At 42.9% G+C, this 26,111-nt stretch overlaps 1 protein-coding gene across 9 annotated transcripts in view; it reads left to right on the forward strand.

Moving 5' to 3' along the window:
• Positions 1 to 26,111, forward strand: part of CADPS2 (calcium dependent secretion activator 2) — a 315,214-nt gene that overhangs the window by 236,989 nt on the left and 52,114 nt on the right. For 6 of the 9 annotated variants that reach the window (XM_088652400.1, XM_035128678.3, XM_035128680.3 and 3 more), the window contains exons 17-21: positions 3,614 to 3,717; positions 9,488 to 9,644; positions 18,446 to 18,587; positions 18,710 to 18,829; positions 25,436 to 25,591. In XM_088652400.1, the coding sequence (XP_088508526.1) occupies positions 3,614 to 3,717; positions 9,488 to 9,644; positions 18,446 to 18,587; positions 18,710 to 18,829; positions 25,436 to 25,591 (679 nt within the window). The remainder of the gene's footprint in view (positions 1 to 3,613; positions 3,718 to 9,487; positions 9,645 to 18,445; positions 18,588 to 18,709; positions 18,830 to 25,435; positions 25,592 to 26,111) is intronic. The other 3 variants (XM_088652405.1, XM_035128685.3, XM_088652406.1) reach the window with 1 other exon arrangement.

A 26,111-nucleotide genomic window follows, 5' to 3' on the forward strand; every position in this document is an offset into this window, starting at 1 on the left:
GGGCAGAATCGGTGAGTTGGCCGGTGGCATATATCTTTTTATTGGATGCTGGTTTTCATTCAACAGCACAATAATCAAATACACGAGCAAAAGGCTTGTCTGTGCTAATGTGCAAATCCTGAAACCTTGCTGCATTCATACAAGCGAGAATTTGCTGAGTCAATTCAACAATATGAACCTGGCCATTTCATCGTGTTGACCTCTGATCCATGCACCCGGACCCTCCCCCTCTCTCTGGAGGGCCAGAGCTCCTTCATATCTGGTTTAGAATGTTAATCCAAAGGCCCACAACTCACATAAGAGAACAAGAAGATTGGAAAACATTTATTGAATATATGGGAAATAATCGTGTACAGCTGGAAATGCTGGCAGCATTAAGATAAATTCAACAGTGTAAATAAGTTTTGATGGATATAATAATGGAATACTCAATAGTATAGTTTTTTTTGTAAAATATGCAGGGATTTATGATATGCAAAATGAACCATGGAAAGAGAAGAAGGGAAGTCAGTGATATCTTAAGGGTGTAAAATGGGTATCTTAAACTGTAAAACAGAAAACTGAATAAAAATGATATACAGTGGCACCTCGGTTTTCAAATGTTTCGGAAGTCGAGTGGTCTTCCGGAACGGATTGCGTTTGAGAACCAAGGTACCACTGTATGCGACAGTCTGCAAACTGTCTTTGCATCCAAAGTCTGCAAACAGTGCAGTTATAGCGTGAGGTGCAAATGGAGAGTTTGTTCAGGAGAAGACCTCTCCTAGGAGCTAGAGACAGGAGGGTTTTTGTGAGGGCATCTGGACTGGAGGAGGGGGAACAGCTAAAGTGGAAAGCCAGAGGTTGGGAATCAGAAGCGGGAGAGTGTTCCTGTGCTCATGACCTCTTAGTCAGCTCCCCAAATGCATCTGACTGGCCACTGTGAGAACAGGATGCTGGACTAGATAGGCCTTTGGCCTGGTCCATTATGGTGGCTCTTACATGGTGGTGCAGAGCTTGACGACAGAGATTTTACACCAAGTTCCCTAGGTAGGAGAGGGTCTGAAAGGGAAGAGGAGACTGAATTTCACAGACAAATTTAGTACACTTACACTAGACTTTAGCTTGCAGATCTATCGTCAGTGCCGGATTTACGTATAAGCTAAACAAGCTATAGCTTAGGGCCCCACTCTCTTGGGGTCCCCCCCCCCAAAAAAATTCACTATTAATATGTTGTTTAGTTGTTTGGCCGTGTCCAACTATTAATATACTTCTTCTTAATTGTATTTCAGTTCAACCATTACTTTGATAAAATACACATTTTGTTATGTGCAAGTGGCTTTAGATACCTATTAGGTTTCTAATAAATTACCATATAGCATATATTCAACACAAAAAACAAAGGACAGCTAGACATATAAAGCTTAGGGCCTCATCAAACCTAAATCCGGCCCTGCTCATGAGTGGCACAGAATCCCATAAATCACTGGGCCCTTCTCCTAGATCTATAGTCTATAGAGTCTATAGTAGAGTAATATTTGACTTCCTGTGGTTTTCTTCTGAGGGCTCTTTCTACCCATTTGAAAAGTAGCCTTCTGCACAGTGGCAAAATGCTTGTTCATTGTTCCAATCACACTCGCCTGTGGCCCCATCCACCCCTGGCCTGTGGCCCTCAGGTTTCCTAGAAAAGTATCTGCTCCTCAGGTAGAAAGGGTTTCCCACGCTTGTGTTACAGGAAAGTTTTCAATATACGAATAAGGTGCATTATATTTTAGAATTCGGAATAGATCGGGGGATTGCCACAACGCTGTATATTTTAATTTCATTCTGTTAAGTGTTCAGCATCTAATTATACTGGGTGGTATTCAACCAAGATTTACTCAGAGTAGACCGGTTGAAATCAATGAACCTAAATTAGTCGTGGGCATTAATTTCATTGAGTCTGAGTAAGTGTCATCCATAGTTTCTGCCCACTCAGAAGCCTATTCCAGGGATAGTCTAGTCCTGTGTGTCCAAAACTTGGGTCACCGGCTGCTTTTGGACTACAATTCCCATCATCCCTGACCACTGGTCCTGCTAGCTAGGGATCATGGGAGTTGTAGTCCGAAAACTGCTGGAGATCTAAGTTTGAAAAACATTGATCTAGTCTAAGCTAATATTTATGATAGCTTTTAAGGGTATCCTTACCTGTGTGCTTTCTCCTCTTTTGGAATTTGCCTTTTTCCGAGGTACATTTATTCTAATGTGTGTCTTGACATTCTTTCTCTCCCGTGCTTTACTGCTTTGGTGGAAGAGCCTTCTTCTTCAAATCATTTTTAGGTTGTGAGGTGACCAGGAACTTGAAAGTGTCATGCAATACCATTGTTCCTGGCAAATTTCTGGAGCAGTCTAAACCTGGTGTTTTCAGAGTATGCATACTTGGAATTTAATTGCCTGAAAAGCACAAATTCTTCCTGTAGAGCACAATTTTTCACCCACCGTGAATGCCAATGTAGGCAGCTCAATTTGAACATAACACTAGGTGTCCCCTCTGTGTCTCCAGTGTTGTTGTGAGGAGGTAATTTGTGGCTTTCATCTTCGACTAGGTGCAGCTTAGCATGTCACCTGAGCACTAAACTAAAGTTAATCGTAACTGTGGTTAGTGAAAACTTGCCCGTCTCACAAACTGTGGTTTGAAGGTGGTTTGTTTCTGTTGGTGGTAGGTAGTATTCGCCATGGTTTGTCCAGGTTTGAGTGACATGACAGGCTGTGGTTGATCAAAAACGGATACAGATGCTTCCAAACTCCTTCTGTATGTATTGTTTAAATAATAATAATAATAATAATAATAATAATAATAATAATAATAATAATTTATTATTTATACCCCGCCCATCTGGCCGGGTTCCCCCAGCCACTCTGGGCGCCTTCCAACAAAACATTAAAATACAGAAATCAAACATTAAAAGCTTCCCTAAACAGGGCTGCCTTGAGATGCCTTCTAAAGGTCTGGTAATTGTTGTTCTCTTTGACCTCTGGTAGGAGGGCATTCCACAGGGTGGGATATTAAATATTTGATTGCGAGCCGCCCAGAGTGGCTGGGGAGACTCAGGCAGATGGGCGGGGTATAAATAAATTATTATTATTACAGTATTATTATTATTATTATTATTATTATTATTATTATTACTTCTGATGACCACATCAGAGGGAGAAGCAAGGAACGCACAAGCCTAGAGGAAAGCTAGTTTCATTCCCAAACCAGCCCATTGTGTGATAGAGGGGGAAACAAGCAACTAGCCTCTGCTTTTATTCTATAGCTAACAATGGAGTGGATTCAGACTTGGGTGTGGCAAAAGTTGAGCATCTGATGCCCCAGTGCAGATGTACCTGTTACTTCTGAAGTATTAAATTAGAAAGGGCTCATAGAGTGGTGTTTTTTGGGGGTGGGTTAATTTTTTTTTTTTGCATGCATGCATGCAATCTGGCCATAACAACATTACCATTATCTGTGTTAAAAGCATTGCTGATGTGCTGGAAAGTGTCGGCCTTTTAAGTCATCTAATTCTGTGTTGTCTCACTTCTCTGGAATGTTTCCTGTTCCCACATTTTCCTAGCTGTGATCCTCCTGTCATTTGTGTGTTCCTTTTCAATGCAGAGACACTGAACCAAGCATCTCCTTCTGTAAAGCTGGAAGAGGTTATTCATTTAGCAGAGCTCTGCATTGAAGTCCTGCAGCAGAACGAAGAGCACCATTCAGAGGTGAGGATAACGGCATTAGCTGTACAATGATGCTCAATAGCCACCGTCTGTGGCCTCGGTGTGAAGCAATTCTGTCAAAAAACATTACAGCGAAAGCCTGTGACATATGTTAAAGGCAATTCACATTTGCAGAGACGTAATAGTTTTGAAGGTTATGAAAAGTGAAGTGAAATAAAAACCCGACTTGGGTTTTCTCTTGAATAAGCTTCAGATTTCAACATTAAAAAATAAATAAATATAAACAGCAGATAAAGCAGAAGGGAAAGAGAGAGATGCTTCTAGTCGTCAGTTCCGAAATCTCACAGAGTGCCTAGAGCAAATGATCCAATTTCCCATCTCTCGACTAAAATAAATAGCAGAATAGAAAAAGGGAGGCCCTTATAAATGACACTAGATTTAAAAGTTAGAAGGCAGAAGCACGTTTAGTATTGCTGTAAGCTAACCAACGACACAGTCCCATTTAATCTGTCTTTTTCTTTTTTAAAAAGTGGGTTTAGTCCATGAGGAAGCTCTGTTAAATGAATGAACATGCATTCTGCTCACATGCAAGTCCTATTTGTTTGGAGACACCCTAACTTCCACTGAAGCCATGCGGTACCAGTGATATTTCGAGAATTAAGAGTTTCCTTTATTTTACCAAATGAACAAATATATTTCATACACTTGCATTAATATTGTTGTTATTAAGCGTGTTAAAAGTTTGATCAACTAGCTTACCAAGATGCATGCAGCTACTTGGAAGGAAGTTCATATTTTTTGAAATAAAAACGTTTTAAATTTTTTTTTCTGGGAAATCATACAAAGTGGTAAACTAAGATATGGTGTCTATAAATATGATCATTCAAAACATCTGCTTTTATCTCACACTGTCGATTCTAGATTTTAGCTTACATCTGTCATGTGTGAACTTGTTATGGATATTTTATTTTATACTGAAGAAACAGCTGCTTCAATAATTTGAAAAGCACTCCCAAGAGGCATTATTCTTCTCTAGTATTACCACTGCATTACTCTGTAAATAATTACTTAATAAAATGTATATGTGGGTTTTGTCTTCTGAAAATATGCATTAAAGTAAAATGTTTTTTAAGTTTTTTAAGTCATAGGAAATGTCAGAAGTTACATCCTTTTTTGTTGTTCTTAAATTGCAATTTTAGTACATAGTTCCCTCTGGAAATAATTTTACATGCAGACATACAATACATTTTATAATTCTGATGAATATTGTCTTTTTGAAAAATATTCATTATATCTGTCTCCATATATTAATAACTGAAAATAACTTGATACTATTAAAGACAGTACAGATCTCGTGACATTGTAGAAAACGAGAACCTGTAATTGCTGACTTCAAACCCATGTTTAACCATTTTAACTTTTTTTCCCCCTACAACACTACCAAAATTTTGGATTCCCTCAGGGAAAAGAGGTATGTAGCTCATCCCAACCAAGGCAGGACACTTTTTTTCATGGTTCCATGCATGGAATTGTTAACCACTTTCAAACACGTTGCATCAACTCTGTTCATTGATGGCTTGCTTTCCCTATATTTATCTTCCTTGTAAAATCCATCATATTGGTACCTTCTCTTTCTGCAGTGCGGTTCTGCCTTTAAGTTTCACCACTCTCATGGAGCCATCAAACAGCCTTGAGCAGGACTGGAGAACCTTTGACCCTCCAGATGTTGTTGGACTGTAACGCCCATCGTCTTTGATCACTGGCCTGATGGACATTGGAATCCAGCAACATCTAGAGCAGGCATCCCCAAACTGTGGCCTTCCAGATGTTTTGGCCTACAACTCCCATGATCCCTAGCTAACAGGACCAGTGGTCGGGGAAGATGGGAATTGTAGTCCAAAACATCTGGAGGGCTGAAGTTTGGGGATGCCTGTTCTAAATGAACAATTAAAATGGCATTGCAGTAGCTTTACACCTATATGTTACCTCACGGACCGCATCTCTTCATATAAAATATCATGGAATCTGCGTTCACCATCTGCATTACAGGAGGTTGGACTACATCAGGCATCCCCAAACTGCGGCCTTCCAGATGTTTTGGCCTACAACTCCCATGATCCCTAGCTAACAGGACCAGTGGTCGGGGAAGATGGGAATTGTAGTCCAAAACATCTGGAGGGCTGAAGTTTGGGGATGCCTGATCTAGAGGACCAAAATCTTTCCCCAGACCTGTCCTTTAAAAGACACGTCTATAAAATCAAACTAATTAATCCATCACTGGGTTGTGAACACAAAGACTGTAAAATGTGTATGGTAAGTTGGGAGCTTCTCAGGGCCTAGACTCAAGTAGATTGGTATCCCGTAGCCTATATCCCATATAGAGAACTAAAACTTATCTAGAGCCAGGAGATCCATGAAGGCTTCCAACGTGGCTGCAATTGTCCACCAAGCAGGATAAGGGTATCTGAAAAGACACGCTCACCTGGCCGAAGGCAACCCATGTCACTGAGGGTTCCCCAGAGAGAAGCTTCAGAGAAGGGAATAGATGCTCGGTGTCACTTCAGTCTTGAGCAGAGAGTCAGCAAATTGGGGCCACTGCTGAGTATTGTTCTGTCAACTGTGTAGCAAGTGCTGCCATATACTGTAGTATAATACACATTTTAAACAATAGTCTGGAAAAAAAGAAATCAGCCTTTAATCTCAAAGAATGACTTTCCCCCCTCTCTTCCTCTCAGAGTGCATGTGATAAATCACTAATTGCATTCATTTTAGTGTCTTGTTATATGGAACAACCTTGTGTCTATGATATTTGTCTGTCTAGTTTAACCACTTTATTCATAGGCACCAGTGGGTCAAGAGAATTTCTCCAATACAATTGAATCTCCCCACCCCCCACCCCACTATATTGTTTCTCTGCAAGGATATACAGTATAGAGATGGGAAAGAAATTGACTGTGTGTTGTTTTTAGTACATGCTCAAAATGAGATATTTAGTAACGAAAGCAAAGCAAGATTGGGGAGAAGATTATATAAAGGGAAATCTTTTAATGGCTTTTTCTCCCAATCTCAGCTTTGGAGCTAATTAATTAGATAGTTATTTATATAGTTTGATGTTCTTCCTCTTAATTGATTTCATTTTTGCAGTATTTTTAGCTGAGATTTCTAGTTAGAGGAAGGAAGAATCTGACCTCTGGTTTTCACATAGGCACCGCTTATACTTTTTGATGCAACCAATTACCATTTTCTTCAGCAACAGGTAGAGAATCACCTGGTCATTGTAAGAGCTAACCCTGATCTTGGAAAATACTTTTTTCAGCTGTCAACAATATTCCCTTTCTACCTGCAGCCATTAATCCCATGCCAAAAATTACCAAAGTCATAAAAGAGTCAAGGATATGAGTGACACCTAGGTGGACATTTCCAGTATCTCAGTGCTTCATTAATCTTAAGAGTCCTGATTTATTTCCAGATATGTCTAAGTACCTGTCACTATCATTCATATCTACTGTAGTCACGATGCTAGATTACGTCTAATAACTACCGTTAAGGAATTCCTTATCAGTCATCTACAACATTGTTGTTTCAAAAAATATATGCTACAATGTTGTATATCACTATTTTGTAATTATATATCTCCGTAGCTGATACCGGTGAAGTATGCAAATGGTACATAGGAACATAAAAATCTGCCATGTACCATCAATGTCAGACCATCAATGAATCACAATAGCTCAGTCGGTAGAGCAGGAGACTCTTACTCTCAGGGTCGTGGGTTCAAGCCCCATGTTGGGCAAAATATTCCTGCATTACAGGAGGTTGGACTACATCAGGCATCCCCAAACGGTGGCCCTCCAGATGTTTTGGCCTACAACTCCCATGATCCCTAGCTAACAGGACCAGTGGCCAGGGAAGATGGGAATTGTAGTCCAAAACATCTGGAGGGCCGAAGTTTGGGGATGCCTGGACTACATTGACCCTCAACACTACAGTTCCATGATTCTATCTAGCTCAGTATTGTCTCCACTGATGGGGAGTGACTCTCTAGAACAGGCATAGGCAAACTCAGCCCTGCAGATGTTTTGGGACTACAATAATAAGAATAATAATAATTTATTATTTGTACCCCGCCCATCTGACTGGGTTTCCCCAGCCACTCTGGGCGGCTTCCAACAAAGATTAAAAATACATTAAAATGTCACACATTAAAAACTTCCCTAAAAAGGGCTGCCTTCAGATGTCTTCTAAATGTCAGGTAGTTGTTTATCTCTTTGATATCTGATGGAAGGACATTCCACAGGGCGGGCGCCACTACCAAGAAGGCCCTCTGCCTGCTTCCCTGTAGCTTTGCTTCTTGCAGTGTGGGAACCGCCAGAAGGCCCTCGGAGCTGGACCTCAGTTGAACAATAGGGGTGGAGACGCTCCTTCAGGTATACTGGACTGAGGCCGTTCAGCACCAACACTTTGAATTGTGCTCAGAAAAGTACTGAGAGCCAATGTAGGTCTTTCAAGACCGGTGTTATGTGGTCTCGGCGGCCACTGCCAGTCACCAGTCTAGCTGCCGCGTTCTGGATTAGTTGTAGTTTCCGGGTCACCTTCAATGGGAGCCCCACGTAGAGTGCATTGCAGTAGTCCAAGCAGGAGATAAATAGAGCATGCACTACTCTGGCGAGACAGTCTGCAGGCAGGTAGAGTCTAAGCCTGCGTACCAGATGGAGCTGGTAGACAGCTGCCCTGGACACAGAATTGAGACCTGCACTTCCATGGACAGCGGTGAGTCCAAAATCACTCCCAGGCTGTGCACCTGGTCCTTCAGGGGCACAGTTACCCCATTCAGGACCAGGGAGTCCCCCCCACATCAGCCCACCCCCTCTCCCCAAAAAACAGTACTTCTGTCTTGTCAGGATTCAGCCTCAATCCATTAGCCGCCATCCATCTTCGTACCACCTCCATGCACTCACACAGGATCTTCACTGCCTTCACTAGTTCTGATTTAAAAGAGAGGTAGAGCTGGGTATCATCTGCATATTGATGGACACCCAGCCCAAACCACCTTATGATCTCTCCCAGTGGCTTCATGTAGATGTTTAAAAGCATGGGGAGAGGATGGAACCCTGAGGCACCCCACAAGTGAGGGCCCAGGGGTCTGAACACGCATCCCCCACTACCACTTTCTGGCCACAGCCCAGGAGGGACAACTCCCATCATCCCTTGAGTTGTAGTCCCAAAACATCTGGAGGGCTGAGTTTGCCAATGCCTGCTTTGATAAATAATCCATCAATGCTCTCCATTCCTCCTTTATCATTATGTCCTCTTAGTTGGGCAGTTAATTTCGCAATTTCAGCATAGTCCATCAGTTTCATAAGCTGTTTTACTCATAATGTTTTTAACCAATGAAACATTTCTGCCCTCAATGAAATACACCATATTTTTCTGTGTATTAGACGCCCCCATGTATATGGCGACCCCTATTTCTGGGGACTAAATTTAAAGAAAATGCCATGCCGCTATGGGACATGCTCCCTAGAGCGCACGGCATGGGGGGGGGGGAGTTTTTTGACATGATTTTTGAGTCAGAAAACCTCGTCTAATGCATGGGAAAATATGGTATGCTCTCTTCCTTCACATAAGTAATATACAATGCGGAATATGACTTTCCTTAAATGTGGATTTTTTTCGAAGCAGTGTGTACACAACCATTGCTTTGTGAAAATGCACGCTTGTGTGTTTCATCGTATTTTGTGTCCATGTGATGGAAATTTGATTTATTCTCCTACTCCCTTTTAATTAAAATTGTGTCTCAATTGTGATGCAGGCATTTGCTTGGTGGCCAGATTTGCTGGCTGAACATGGGGAGAAATTCTGGTCTCTTTTTACGGTTGACATGGATTCTGCGCTGGATGCACAGCCGCAAGACTCCTGGGATACTTTCCCTCTTTTCCAGTTGCTTAACAACTTCCTACGAAATGACCGTAAGCTTTTTAAAAAAACTGTTTAGTTCTATAATAACATCAATTGCAGTTATGAATTATTTTGCCTTTCGAGTGTTCAGAGGAGGCCTAGATCATGTAAATCTACGTAAACGTATTCATTTCATTTAACCCTAGCCTTTTCACATTTGTGAAAGTTGTGACCCTGTGTGCTGGTACATGGGAGTAAGCCCTGGTGTACTCAATGGACTTCCTTCAGAGTTAACATGCATAGGTGTGGGCTGCAAGACAGCTCTCAGCCAATTATGTGTATACTAAAATAGAAATCAGGCCATTATATTAAATTAGCAAAGGTAATAAGATATCTGTGCAGAGTGCTTCTAACAGTTTTCTTGCCGAACGGAGTATCATTATTCCTGGGACATCCCCTTTTAGAGAATCATGCTCTGGTTCTGCGATGTGCTGCAGAACAGATGCATGTGAGCTGCAGAAAGGCTAAAAATCTCTCCTTGCCCTAGAAATTCAGAATTGAATAGAGTGGCACCTCTGTTTTCGAATGTCTCTGTTGACTAACATTTCGGAACTCAAACGCCATAAACCTGGAAGTAAATTCTTCGTTTTTCCAACACTTTTCGGAAGTCAGAACATGTGGTGTGGCTTCCGTTTTGAGTTTCCCTATTGTATGGAGTTTTCCATGTTGAGTTTTCAGGTTTCGGACGTTTCGGAACGCGAACGGTCTTCCAGAACGGATTACGTTCGAAAACTGAGGTACCACTGTATTCCACGGGAGAAATTTTAGCAGGCAGATCTCCTTGGCATAAAAATGAAGCCTATGTCTCTCTCATGCATATTTCCAAGTTGCACTTCACAACGATTCATTTCAAAATCTATACTTATACAGGCTTATACCCCTTACCCAGCGGGGTGTGCATAAGTGAAATCACATGAAGTGGGGAGCGCCCTCTAAACACCCTTTAAATGCTCTCTAATCCAGACCAAAAGTACTGCACTCAAAAATATCCACAGCTAGAATTGAAGATCTGGGGCTGGCAGATTATTTTTCCTTCATCAAATTACAGTATCCTATAATGGTGTTGTTTTATTTGCTGGTTGTCTGAAGGATATAGTGATAAAGACTGATTTTCGCAGCTGACTTAGAATTTGCTTCCTGCAGCCAACATCTGTGTTGCAAGAAAATGGGAAAGGGTTCGTTTTATTTTGGAATGGTGTCTAAAAACAGGGTACGCCGAGATAATGTATTTTATGGAGAATCAAGGGGAGATAAACGTTGGTTTCTTTGAAACAAAATGTAGATTTGTGGGGTGTTTTTTACATTTCAGAACATGGTTCAAGATGGAAGGCAACCGTTTAGGGTTCCTCTCCTTTATTGTGAATGGTTGTATTTAATAAGTGATAAAATAATTCCGCATGATTTTTCATGGACCACTGACCAACCAATACTGATCATTTCACAGACTCTCCAAAAAGGATAACTGGAAGACTTGAATTTACATTCTTCCCCCCCCCCATCAGTCAATTAAATATGTAATTACTTCAAATAATTATTGGGGGGGAGCTTTCAAGGGAGGAAGACAATTCATTTAAATGACAGAAAATGCGTTTTCATTATGAAGTAATTATGAACAACGTTATGAAGCGCTACTGAGAGAACTCAAGGCACTGGCATTTTAAAAGACCTAATAGCCCTGATATGTTGGGGAGGGGTGAGTTAACAAGAAAAAACAGATCTGGGAAGCGGTTGTTAACAGTTGTGTGTCATTTTCCACCCTTGTTCTAACTTGAGAGATAGATAACATGATCCTTTCTGGCAAGGAGAACCATTTGGGAATCCCATTTATGTCACCTGAAAGCTTTCGTGAGTTGTAAATAAGATACGTAAGGGGGAGATTATAGAAAATAATTCATTTTTTTCCATCAGCAAACACTCTAGTTCCTAGTAACCCTTCTGTCTCTAGAAATGCATGCAGACTTTTCACAGAGTTAGCCTAGTAAAACCATCGGACAGAAAACTCTATGGTTGTGGGACTGGTGTCACAATGAGTCTTCATGTAATGACTAATAAATATTTGTGGCTGAACTGCTAGGTATAAATCTGTTGCTGAAGACATCCAACTCTTTTTTAAAAAGCCCCGCATAAATCTTTAAAAATGACACACACACACACACACCCCAAAAAAACCTCGAGTGTGTTCTTGTGAGGATAAAAAGGCTAGTGTTAGTAATTAACAAGGAGAGTGAAGTGGAGTCAAATTAGCCATAATAGAGCCCGTAGTGACTGTTAAAGTTACCTCTCATTATCAAAAAGCTCATTAGGAAATGAAGAGGTGGAAATCCCACTGGGTTATTCTCTCGGTGAGGCCAGGATCAGAGATGATTTTTCGGGTTTCTTTTGAAATGCAGAACTGTTAGGTCCCCGTATTGTAGATAAAGTTAATCTTCAGCCTTTGAAACGTGAAGGGTTGACACCTGCATGTTCTACTATCTCAAGAGCTTTCCGTCAACTCAAAATCTGTGAAACTGCAGATGGTTTCCAGATACACCCGATATGAGTACCCTGCCATCATTTTAAGTATCATTTTAACCTTTAGATTATTTAATGAGACAGGTGCAGTGTTGTTATCACATGTATATAACCACAGTGCCATATTAGAAATTCCTCGGGTGAGAAGCTAATTCATTTCCCGTGGAATTGCAACCATTTGATAGGTGGCCCTCTCTTTCAAATAATGCAGAAAGAAAACGTTGAATTGCTTCCATCTTCTATACCACGTGATTCTTCTCTATATACTGACTTTGTCCCTAGTACCTAAAATGCCATCGTTTCTAAGATAGCTTCAGAAGACTGTGTGTACATTTACCTAACGGGTTGTTGTTGTTGTTTAGTCGTGTCCGACTCCTCGAGGCCAATATATCGATGAAAGTTTGTCGGGCTGTAATTTTCTTTTGCTCAACTTGAAGGATTGAGATGGTTTTATAAGATACACACTGAAATTAGATGAAATAATTTGGAAGGTATGCCTTTGATGTCAGTAAAAAGCCATATTGGACTAAAGGTCAAGTACTTAAGGTCTACCACTAAGTAGAAACTCAAGTTTGAATGACGGTCAAGCATTAAAATGCTTATCTTCAATGTTACCATGTTTAATGAGTGGAGGTGGAATTTGCATAATATGTTGCCATATATTCATCCTTCCCACTGGACCATATGGAGTGATGCTAAACCTCACACTCAGATGCACATCTGTCTACTTAGTGTTAAATCCACGTCGGCATATCATCATCTGTAAGAAATCTGCATACATTTAGATGGAAATCCTGGTGAGTGTTAATGTTGCTATTCCTATGCAAATCTATATAAATAGGCCCATAAATCCATTTGATAATTCATTCCACTTCTGTTTGATAAGCTTATGGTGGGCAGCTTCTTCATACCATACCAAAAAAATGGTAGCATCTTGCTATTTGTGACACTGGCTGGTGATTTAATCTTTAGGGACCACTTTAGTAGCTGCTGTGATGGAATGAGGCAGGAAATATTTGGTTCAAATCTCTGGTGAGCCATGAACAGAGGGGGCAACCTCTCTTTACTAACTTCTGGGTGGTTATAAGGATTGCTGAGTAATGAAGTACAGTCGTACCTTGGTTGTCAAACGGCTTGGCTCCTGAACAAATTGGCTCTCAAACGTAGCAAACCTGGAAGTGAGTGTTCCGGTTTGCGAGTGTTTTTTGGAAGCCAAACGTCCGACGTGGCTTCTGCAGCTTCCATGGCTTCCGGTTGAGTGCAGGAAGCTCCTGCACCCAATTGAAAGCCACGCCTTGGTATTCAAACGGTTCCGAGAGTCAAGAAGTGAGGCTACAGGGAACCAGGCAGAAGGCCTTCTTGGTAGTGGCGCCCGCCCTGTGAAACGCCCTCCCATCAGATGTCAAAGAGATAAACAACCATCTGACTTTTAGAAGACATCTGAAAGCAGCCCTGTTTAGGGAAGTTTTTAATGTTAGAAGTTTTATCGTGTTTTAACATGACCTGGAAGCTATACGCCGGCTCCCTCGGCCAATAAGGCGAGATGAGCGCACAACCCCAGAGTCGGTCATGACTGGACCTAATGGTCAGGGGTCCCTTTACCTTTACCTTTAATATTCTGTTGGGAGCTGCCCAGAGATGCTGGGGAAACCCAGCCTGATGGGCGGGGTACAAATAATAATAATAATTTATTTATTTTTTAAAAAAACAGCACACAGTGCTGAAGCTTCCTTTTCAAAACATAAAACTGTGAGATGAAAGTGTGGGTTGTTGTTTTCTAACATGCTACAGGGAAAAATGTGTATTGGCAGGTCTTTCTTCCGAGTGGCCGTACAGACAGGCTGCCTTCTCAGCTTGACCTTTTTGCGGGGCTTTAGGGTTCCCCAAAATTAGAACATAAATAAGCCCACAGAAATGCATCCTCATGCTGATGCAGATTCGTACCAATATGTTCATAAAGAGCCATAGCATAGCGCAACGAGCTACAAAAAAAACCCCACAAGAGCTAATGGAGGGGGAGCAAGGGTGCATGTACATTATGCAGCCTGAGCTATGTTCCCTTCAGGTCTCGGATCAAGGTCCATAGAAGCTGCGGAGCTGAGAATAGTGGGGAGAGATCAAGGTGAGGTTGGGAATGAGAGGGTGCAGAGGGAAAGGTGTAGAGCACAGCAGAGTAGTGGGGAAGAAACCGTGGATAGTTGCTGGCATTTAAAAGACATGTTATAAGAACAACAGCCCGTGGTGTCTAGAGAGCAGGTGTACTGGGTCTAATGCGGGTGCTTTGGGAGATTGTTTTTTTTTCCTGATGGCTTTAATGAACCTAAGTGCAAAAATATGTTTATGGTGGCTGAAGCTTGGCTTTGCTTTTTTTTAACCGTGTTTCTTTCCGAGATGTTATTCAATAACAAACGCTGTTAATACAAAGGAAACACAGGAGGATATAAGTCCCTACCAGGAATGAGTCACTCAGGGTTCGCCTGCAGCCCAATATACAAATGATGCATGCTTTGTCCTAGTCAAGTTGGCGGGTGAGAGCAACCTACCCAGACTCTGAGATTATCTTCTGAGGCCTTTCCTTCGAGAGGTCCGGAGGGTGACAACATGAGAACGGGCCTTCTCTGCAGTGGCTCCCCATCTGTGGAATACTGTCCCCAGGGAAGCTTGCCTGGCATCTTCATTATACACTTTTAGGTGCCAGGCAAAAACATTCCTTTTTAACCAGATCATCATCCCATACCCTTTTAAAATGTGGCTCTTGGAAGGGATATTATTGGGTTATTGCTTTTATTTTTGTTTTATATACTGTGATCATTTTTTTGTGAACCGCCATGAGACTTCTGGGTATAGGGTGGTATATTAATTCAACAACAACAACAACCAGGGGCGGCCCTAAGGCAAGGTTGGGTGGTGCAATACGCCAGGGTGCTGGGCCGCTAGGGGGCACCGCACTGCGCCCGCCAGACAGCCCGGCCGCCCTCCCACTCGCCCTGCTCCTTGCCTCCCACCCGCCGCGGATTCGAGTCCTGGCCTCAGCCTGGCGGGTCGGGTCGGGGGCATGAGGAGGACAAGAGGCCAGGCGCTGCATGGCACCGCCCGCCCCCCCAGCAGAGGCCTCCGCGCAGGAGGAGCCGGCGCTGGCGCCCCGGAGGACAACCAGGCAGCCCGGCCCACCCACTGTGGTGCCCGTAGCCCACCCTCAGCACCCGCCCCCCCATGCCATGTCCCTCCTCTGCGTCCGCAGTGAGTTGGGGTGGGCGGTGGAGGGACCTTTGCGCCACGGCGCTCAATGTGGTTAAGACAGGCCTGACAACAACAACTTGCAACTCCACATCGGAAAATGCACTTGCGGCGCAATCCTATGCACACTCACTAGAGGTTCCATTGAGTTCAGTGGGGCGTGCATTCAAATAAGACTGCACAGGATCATGGCCTCAACAAGTCAGTTGGCACATTAGGAAGTGCTTAAGTTCATTTTTTTTAAACATATGAATTGTAAATGGTGTTAGCTTGTGCCAGACCTCCTGCCTCCAGGCAGGTGGATCAGAAGCATGCGCAAACAGGGTCTTTCTGGATCGAATCCTGTGTAAATAGGGTTATATCCCTAAGTCACCCAGTTTGCTTAAGGACTTCCGCTTGTGCAACAGAACTTCCCTTCCCTTTCCTCGCCCTGAATACCTCCCAAATTTGTTCAGGTGGGGGTGTCGCTCAACTCTTCGGAGCAGATCGGGGAAAGGAGAAGGGAGGGAAGCTCACTGCATAAGTGGAAATACTTGTGTGGGTGGGACAAACCTTTTTCTCCACTGCTAGGCCCCCGGGGATACCCTAAATACTGTTATTTAGGCTCTGGTAACCTTGAGGTTAGATTGCTGCAACACGTTATACGTAGGACTGCCTCTGAAGACGGTTCGGAAACCTCAGCTAGTGCAGAATCCAGCAGTCGGGTTGCTCACCCAGGCAAGACCGTTCAAGCATATTATGCTGATGGTTCGACTGCACTGGCTACCAGTTAGTTTATGGGCTCAATTCAAAGTGCTGGTTTTGTCCTACAATGCTTTAAATGACTCGGGGCCGCTATACCCTAAGGACCTCCTCTCTCCATATGAACCTACCTGGAGCCTGAGATCATCTTCCGGGGTGCTCCTTCATGTGCCTCCTCCACAAGAGGTCCAGAGGGTGGCATCACGAGAATGGGCCTTTTGTGTGTCGAGGCTTCCCATAAATTACCTTAAATAATTCACAACTGACAACAGAATTTTGGTTTGGTTTTTGGCAAATAATTTAGGGCCACAACTTTATTAAATACACAATTTTAATCCGAGTGTTGGCTTAGGCTTTTGGTTATTCACTCATCCTTCCTAAAGAAGGACTATCCCCATCTGTCCATCTAGGACAGGACTCAATCAGCTGTCCCCTTAGGACAGGACTCACCTCATCTGCCCCTCGTGGCAGGACTCACATCAGCTGTCACCATAGGACAGGACTCACCACTGTCCGCTTGGACAGTTCCTGCTCCAACTTCCGAATGGAAGTCAAGTAAACATACCTGGGAGTGAGGAGGTGGCTGCGCCCAGTCATTCCCTCCTCACCTTCACCAAGAATGTTCCTCTAGGCTCTTGCTCTTAAAATTGGGCCCACCATTCCCGCCAATGGCGGGATGGTAAGGACAAGAGTGTAAGCCCCGAGATTCCTTTAACGGAATACTTCTATATGGAGCAAACGGAGGTGAGGGTAGGCATCTGTGTGCCACCCCCTCTACCAACCGATTAACCAACCAAAAGCCTAACCGCCAACCTAACAAGTTGTGACAATTTGCTAGCGCAGTAGGCGAAAACCAAGAGGCAAAGCCAATCAGCCAATTGGAAAAATTCCTACTGACCCCTGAATACAGGCGGCCCCGAAGGCAATAGCAATGTCGTGCTAACCTGCAAGAAAGAAAGGGCGGGTGGGAGGGGTTCAAACGCCAGGCAAAAATGTGACTAGAAAATGGTGGACGGAGCTCTAAGAGGGGCCCCAACAACCAATCAGTTCCAAGGAATTTGCATACCACACCCCCATTACTCAGCATAAGCTGTGGCCTTACACAAACCAAACCCTAAGCTTAATTTCCTAACAGCCCTACCACAATCCACTTTATATTATATGATATAAAGCGCTTTCTGCAATGGCTCCCTGTTTGTGGAATGCTCTCCCCGGGGAAGTTCGCCTGGCGCCTTCATTATACACCTTTAGGTGCCAGGCGAAGATATTCCTCTTTAACCAGGCCTTTGGCTGATTGACATTCAATGCCCTTTTAAAATGTGTTGGGGACATGAAGATTCCTAGGTTGTTTTTGTTTTGTATCTTTGTATTGTGTTTTTATGTTGTCAACTTCCCTGAGACCTGCAGTATACTAATAATTGTAGATGATGATAACAACAACATCTAGTTAATTTTAAAAGCACTAATAAATCAGTATTTATGACTTGCTGCGCACATTTTTATTGAAGAATATCAATAACTATGGCAGTAAACACCATAAAACGTGACATTAGGTTGCTGTTAGGGTACCCTCACAACACAAATATTTATAATTAAGACTAGCTGGCCCTGCCACGTGTTGCTGTGGCTAATCCCTGTGACTGCCCCCACCCTGTGCTAATCCATTACGTATCCCGCCCCCTCTTCCCCCCCACCCGCCTTATCCCTGTGATTCCCCCCACCCTGTCCTGACCCATGATGTATCACGCCCCCTCTTCCCCCCACCCCCCAGCTCATCCCTGTGACTGGTCCCACCGTGTCCTGACCTATCCCGTCCCCTCCTCCCCCAACCCCCACCCAGGCAAGTCAGTACCTCCATTCGGCGTAGTCTGTAAAGGCTTCGGCCTAGTATGTAAACGGGAGCTGAGGTGCTGTTGAGAGGGAAGGTTCTATAGGTGTAGTACCAGTGTAGCCACTGCTAGAGGGCGCTGGTTTGCAACCTGGTTCTTTTCCCAGAATGCATTTTTGTCTGAGTGGTGTGTTTTGAAACATGGGGTTTGGGGGCTTTTACCAGGCACAGGTGGGACATCTGTCTTTGAAAACAGTATGGGCTTGCTCTCATATCCGCATGTGGCATTGTGTCAAAATTTGAACGCAATCGGTCAAACGGATTTGGTGAAATATGGATACTAACGGGCATGGCCAGTTTACATTCATATATATAGATGTTTAAGTAACCTCTAGCGGAATGCCAGCATTTAAAGTGTCATTTTTAAATCCTGTCGTAACCAAAGCTAGGGAAATAATTGCAACCTTTTTTTTTTTTGTCTGTTTGTTTTTCAAGCACTTTTGTGCAATGGAAAGTTTCACAAGCACTTGCAGGAGATTTTTGTTCCCTTGGTCATCCGCTACATTGATCTCATGGAGTCCTCAATTGCCCAGTCCCTTCACAGAGGTCTTGAACAAGAAACATGGCAGCCTGTCAAGTAAGTGTTTCCAGAAGGCCCTAGGCCAAATTTGGTCCCCATTTGGTTTGCACCTACTCCTCGAGCTTTCCTTTTTACAATCTATTTTTTATTGTGCTCCTACATTGTCTATTCCTCTGCAGGACCATCACCAACAGTCTTCCCAATGTAGCTCTTCCAAAAGTTCCAAGTTTGCCTCTTAATCTTCCACAGATACCTAGTTTTTCAACACCAACCTGGATGGCTTCTTTATATGATTCCACGTGTGTATTCTCGACCGATCTTTAAACGTTGAGTGTGTCTGTGTGTGTGTGTGTGTGTGTGTGTGTGTGTGTGTGTGTGTCAGCTCTGCACGGCCTTACCGATGTCATGTACAGCTGTATTTGGACTGCATGGTGTTTTGTGATCATTTGGTTGGAAATTGCAGCTTTTTGGTTGAAAGCCAAGCATGGAATGTCATTGGGTTGTGCTTTTTGGTGTGTAAAATCTCAGTAGGAAGTAGCTTAAAATTAACTAGGCAAAGGTTTGTTGTGGTACATTTAGCAGTCATCACCCTTAATTACATAATTGCTGCTATTTAGTTAATAAGCAGTGTGGAAACACTTTAAATTATTGTACTTCAGTATGGTGGGGTTGTTGCTTTTTTTTTTTTAACGTCAATAGCTCTTCGTGTTTTGGCATGTTATTACTAATCCACTGCATGTGCTAAAAGATTTTTGAAAATAGCAGCAAAAGCGATTGGTTTGCGTTCTTTTTCCTCTGGCTTTTCTGGATTCCCTCATAATAGGACACTGCCAAAATTAATAGAGTTCAAATCTCACTTAATTAGCTAGTGGCTGTCTGAGATTACGTCCCTGTGTTTTTTTTCCTCAAAACAGATTCAGAGGAGCTTTTGTGGTTTAAATGAAGAACTTCTCAATTAAGCATTGCTGTATAGCAGAGAGGATTTGGGGGAGGATTTGGGTGGAAGGCTCTCCATGACATGCATTCAGCAAACAAATGGTTATTTTTAAGAATGCTTGGATGAAAAGGTTTTTACATCAGTATGATCCATCTTTCAGACCTAGTACTAAAAAAAAAAGTTGATAGCATATTTACAAGCAATGGCCCATTTCTGGTTCCATTGCTCTTTGCTGCCTTGCCTCTATTATTATCTCTATTTCGATGTCCAGAGGTGATTATTAGTCTGTTTAGGGAAGTTTTTAATGTTTAATGCTGTATTGTGCTTTTAATATTTGATTGGGAGCCGCCCAGAGTGGCTGGGGAAACTCAGCCAGATGGGCAGGGTATAAATAATAAATGCGTAACCAAAATAGCACTAAACAGGAGTGCTCCACACCGAAGCTGTCCAGATGGGTTCTAGAATGCAAGTGGTGTGAAACTTTTCTTGAGGATGACCGGGCGCGCAGTAGAGTGCATGTTCAGAGAGCTCAGGTGAATTGTCAGCAACAGCAAAGAGAAGGAGCAGCAGAGCCAAGTGGCCCCGGGGATTAGCAACAGGCCTCTACTGGGACGTGGGCTGCAGCAAAGTGCTTGACAATGCCAGCGCTTGACACTGGCGCTGGGATTACGCAGAGAGTGTTGTTCCTCATTGACAGGGAGCTAAATCAAAGAATGGGCAACTGTGGCTTATTGAGACGAAGACAAACTGTGGCTTGTCTGTGAAGCTCAAAAATATGAACAACAGAAATTGGCTCATATGGAGGAGTCAGAACATTGGCCTGTCTAGCCCAGAACTGTCATCTCTGGCCAGTAAAAGGTTTTTCTTACACTTGTTCCCACTCATCCCTGATCCAGAGTTGCACGGGATCTTTGGCATGCAGCAAGGGTGTTTTACCACTTGGCTCTAATAATAAAATGGATTCTTTAAAAAAAATCTTGGAGAATTGAAAAGTTACTGCTTGCTCAGAGCATCGGTTGATCTCTATTGGTCTTCAGGTTTACTGCTTATATGTTTTAACCCTTGCAGGGTCTTCCTATTCTAAACATTAAATTGTGAACCTTTTATAGAGGTATAGTCAGCACAATTAACTGTACATTTTAGGTTACAGTCATTCGTACACATGCACACACATAGGGGTGCCAACTTGAATAAAATATTGGGCGGCAGGTAAGCCCCAACCCACATAATTGATCACATGACATGGTGCACACACACCATATGAATGGTAATGTCTACCAAACTTGGGGGGGGGCTCAGATATTTAATTGGCGGGGGCAAAGAGACCTCAGCCCCTAGGAGTTGGCTCCTATTGTATACACACACATATATAAATTAAAAAATTAAAGAATTGTCCAGTAGCACCTTAGAGACCAACTAAGTTTGTTCTGGGTATAAGCTTTTGTGTGCATGCACGCTTCTTCAGATACCACACGAAAGCTTATACCCAAAACAAACTTAGTTGGCCTCTAATGTGCTACTGGATGATTTTTTGATTTATTTTGACTGTGTCAGACCAACATGGCTACCTACCTGAATCTAGAACCACACATATATACATATACACCTAGGAGTAAGTCCCATTGAACTCAGAGGGGATTACTTCTGAGTAAACACGCCCAGGGTTGCACTATTCATCTAGCTGTACTCAGCTATGGTGAACTAAATATAGTTTGCCAAATATACTTGTACTTATTAAAAGTAGTATCTCTGATTCCTCTAGAATCAAATTTTATGTGTTTTATTTAATGTGCTTTATTTGTAATAGAAGTATGGGCTGTTTGCATACGGTATAGTTTGTCTGCTGGCCTTTCCATTCACACAAAATGGATACTCCCCCCCCCCCTTTGTATGGTTAGGAACAGGGAGTGTGTGTTCTTATCTATCATTGCACAGCCCCAAGAACATAATTACTTTGTTTTCACTTGTTTTTGCTGGTCCGTCTCTTTAATGGCACATTTGGGGCATTGTGGATTAAGGTGGAGGAGGTATTAAGAGAGCAAAACGCTTCGCGTAGCATTCAGTCTTCTGCTTGATTGGTCCCTCGAGAGGCCAACACAGAGGACCGCTTGGCTAGACATGAAAAGCACACTGAATTATGCTTGGCTGTGAGGCTTGTTTTTGAATTTTCAGGAACGTGAGCAGGTCCTGTAAGGGCTAGCTAGCTAACATTCCTACAGGATACATGTCAGAGGAAAACTCAACAGGTCACCATTTGGGAGTGTGAGCTAAAATTGCGGTGTCCGCAGTGTGATAGGAGCAGCACCCTTTTTCATAAGCATTAGAAAGATGACTATTCCTACAGCCAGGGAGAGAAGTGTAATTCTCTCCCTAGTTATACACAGTTGTGATTTATCTTATTTCTTTATTAAAGTGATCTGCCCTCCACCCATTATTTCAAAGAAATGCCAGGACAATGAAACAAACAGGACAGCAATAAAAGCTGTACCAGTAAAACAACTATAAAACTTCTGCATCATTTAGGCAGTACCCAGAGATACTAGGAGTTAGCCAGGAGAAGCTTGGGTGAAGAGGTATGTTTTTCAGTTGCTGGCAGAAACACTCCGCTGTTGATGCCCACCTGATCTCCAAGTGGAGATAATCTCATAAAATAGGTGCCACCACAGAGTACACCACCCTTCTCTGCACCACTGTTGAGTACAGTAGTTGAGATCCTTCACAGATCGCAGTGACATGAATGTTGCAGTACTTTGAAATGCAAACAGTTTCATTCTGTGCCAGGGTGAGTAAGAATAGTGTATCCACCATCGCTTTATATAAAGCAGTTGCCAAAAGATTAAAATCTTTTTGGGAAGTGGCAATTTATCATACGTTTGAATTACAAGAACTTTGTGCCAAAGGGAGAGACAAGTCCTAGTGCAGATATTTCATCGTGATCAACACAGATAAATTATGCACCATTTCCACAGACTATTGTAGTATTGTCAGTGTCAAAGCCTCTTATCCCTGGGAGGGTTTTATTTGCGCAGCCAAACATATCCAGTGACAAAATTTCTGCTTAGCTGCATTGCTAGGAACACATTGTTTCTTTGTTGCTGCAGCTTTCCTTCCTGTGTCCATCATCTCCCCCCCCCCCCACAAAAAAAATCGTTCTGTGAATATTGTTGCACAAATTCCAAATGAAAGAACAAATAAAGTTATTGTAACTTTGTGTCATAAAAACTATAAGAGGCATTGATTACTGGGTGTTTTTGACATTTCATGAACCAGCGGCTATTGTAGCTTTTACTGTAATTGGTGAAAGCCAGTTTAAATGGCTAACAGGAAATGGGTATGCGTAGGATTATTTTAACAGCATTTGAGAGAAAATAATTTCTTCAATATTTTTTTATTAGGCCTGTTGGGAAACTGATATATATTTTTTTAAAGAAATACTGGACATCACACAATAACAATTGGTTGGCTTAATTCTGCTTTTACAGATGGAGTTACATTTGATCATCACAGAGCACAGACAAATATTAAGCTGACAATTTTGGCTTATTCAACCTTTATCCTTCCATAAATTTGGTTTGTCTTATCTTAGAGTGTGTGTAATGTACAGGCCAAATTCAGATAAATGGGTGTAAACAGACATTATACCATGCAGGACTTTTATCACAAGTGTCAGATTTTTCCTTGCAGACATTTTTCAATCTGGTATGACCCTCAAGGAAGCGGGTGGCACTGTGGTCTAAACCACAGAGCCTAGAGCTTGCCGATCAGAAGGTCGATGGTTCGAATCCCCACAACGGGGTGAGCCCCTATTGCTCTGCCCCAGCTCCTGCCAACCTAGCAGTTCAAAAGCACGCCAAAAAGTGCAAGTAGATAAATAGGTACTGCTGCAGCGGGAAGGTAAATGGCGTTTCCGTGTGCTGCTCTGGTTTCGGTGTTCTGTTGCGCCAGAAGCGGCTTAGTCATGCTGGCCACATGACCCAGAAAAAACTGTCCATGGACAAACACCGGCTCCCTCGGCCTGTAAAGCGAGATGAATCCCCAGAGTCATCCGCGACTGGACTTAACGGTCAGGGGTCCCTTTACCTTTACCTCACATGACCCTCAAAGCTTGCATAGCCTCTTCTTTGCCCAGAAACAGGCACCCCAGGCACATGTACAACCTGCACAAGTTTGGGTTCATCCAGGGGTCTCCTTGAACCTGAATCCATCCCAGATACAGGTATAGCTCTTTGGGCCTTTTCATGTTAATTCTCTAAAGTCCAGATGCAAAGGTGAATAGTGAACTGATACTGACACCACCTTGACTGCAGGTTGCAAAGGGCAGGGAGGTGACCATGGTCAATGTGCTGCTGGCAGAAACTGCCCTTCTTGCCACCATTGCTGCCACTCCCTTCTCAAGACATAGGGAAGGCAGAAACACTGCCACCACTCTCATCTGGCTTCCTGACTATGTCAGTCAGACTTGGTTCCATGATGAGTTTCACTCTTGAGAAACTGCTGGAGAATTTCTCCCAGTCTTCCTAGAAAAAGGTTCAGTTAAATGGTTTTCCCGTCTCAATTTCTCTGCTCGAAGATAGGGCACAGAATTAGGAGAGGCAGTGTAAATATGTACATTTTTTTTTGCAAAGGGTGCTTCAGGAGATAACAGAAATCACTGGGTTAAAGCTGACCAAAAGTCCAGAGGTAGCATTATTATCAATTTACAATGGGGTGGGTGGTTCACAGGCTTGCTCACAAATTTATTGACAGCTGCACAAATTATTATAGCCAGAAAGTGGAAGGGGCAAGCAGAACATAAAGAGGAAGAGTGATATAAAGAGGTGTAGGATATAGTTGTTAATGATAAATTAACATGTGCCATTAAGGTAAGATGGGGAATAAGCAGGATAAATGATTTTGAGGAGATATGAAGGGTGTTTGTAGAATTTGTACTGTTAAAATGGAAAGGGGTAAAAAACCATCACAGGAGGTGCTGAAATTTTGGGAGACTGGATAGTTACAATGGAATTATCTCGGTGGTGGGGTGCATATTTTTATCCTTATTTATGATTATTACATTGTCAAAATAATAATAAATAATAATAATAAAAGAATTTAGAGATGCAATCTGTGCATGGTTCTAAGTTGTGTAGCGACAAAGCAGCCAAACCACTGAAAGTACATTAAGTCATAATAATGGGGTAGGAGAGCTGAGGGGAAGGAATCACACCTTGCGACCAATGCACCCCTTTGGTTTTTAGATAGTACATGGGTAGACGAGTCTAAAAAGCCCGGGACACAAATTTTCAGGGCCCTCTAGTGGCTATGGTGATTCATTTACCAGAAGTTATGTAATTAGCATTAACTCTAGAAATATGAACATAAGCCTCCTGGTGTATACTGGCTTAGGGGCTAGGCGAATCTTTTTTATATTATTGAATTAATGTGACCTGTGAATTATTGGGTTCTGTCTCCAACCCCCAAAGATGAACAGAACTGAACTTTACACGTAGGTAGCCATGTTGGTCTGACACAGTCAAAACAAAATAAAATAATCCTTCCAGTAGCACCTTAGAGACCAAGTTTGTCATAGGTACAAGCTTTCGTGTGCATGCACACTTCTTCAGATACACTTCTTCAGAACTGAACTTTGATACTTTGAAACCCAAGGGGTGCATTGGTTGCCAGATGCGAAATATATTGGCATTACTTTCAGCTCTCCCACCCCATTACAAGATGGCGCCCTCCTGCCAAGCTGTTGCTTGGCAAGACACCGTTTCTAGCTGTTGCTACCAATGCGCCATTTGTGCCACATCAGATAAAACTGTTGGAATACTGGGCGGTCCAATAGACGTAACAAAATGATAATGTTGCCAGAGCTGCTTTTATGTTCTTGTAAAAAAACATCCAGTTCCAGCGCCTAAAGGGGGGGCCCTGTTTTCTCTAGTGCTGTGATTCAAACAATGCCTTGAATGATTTGTTGTTGTTGTAGCAATGGGTCAGCAACGTCGGAAGATCTCTTCTGGAAACTTGATGCACTGCAGATGTTCGTCTTCGACCTTCATTGGCCAGAGCCAGAATTTGCCCACCACTTAGAACAGAGGCTGAAACTCATGGCCAGTGATATGATAGAAGCATGCGTCAAAAGGTACGTGGGCATTTTCGTAAATTGCCGTACAAATGCTACCATTTCTGGGACTCCTGTGGATGTTTGAGTTGAGCAGCCTAGTGTGAAAGTGGCAGGATTAATCCAGCGGCATGGCATTGGTTGTTGGTTGCCTGGGTGTCAGGCTTCGGGGAATCTGATCCCTCTTTCGGTGGCAATAAATAAGCAGATCAAACAAAAGGAGTGTTCTTACCAGTTAGTTTCTAATTACAGCGAGAGACAAAGGAATGCATATCCCTCTAGAAATGGCGTTGCTCCCAGTAAAGGTTCACCCCCTCCGTCCCCATTAATCTACATCACTCCTATGTCGGGTAATCTAAGCTTGTTGCTGCTGTACTTTCTGTTCTATCACTTTCAAAGCCTGTCTAGTCTTAGGTGAAGGGGGGGGTCAGGAATACTGTCCAAGGACACTGAATTTGCCAGCTGTCTCTCTCCTGGTGTTTCCTCTTCTAGCTGTTCCCCACCCAGTATTTCCCAGGGAAGGTTCAGGATGGGGGCGGCG

This window comes from Zootoca vivipara, chromosome 9, assembly GCF_965207765.1.
Source record: "Zootoca vivipara chromosome 9, rZooViv2.hap1.1, whole genome shotgun sequence".
NCBI lineage: Eukaryota > Metazoa > Chordata > Lepidosauria > Squamata > Lacertidae > Zootoca > Zootoca vivipara.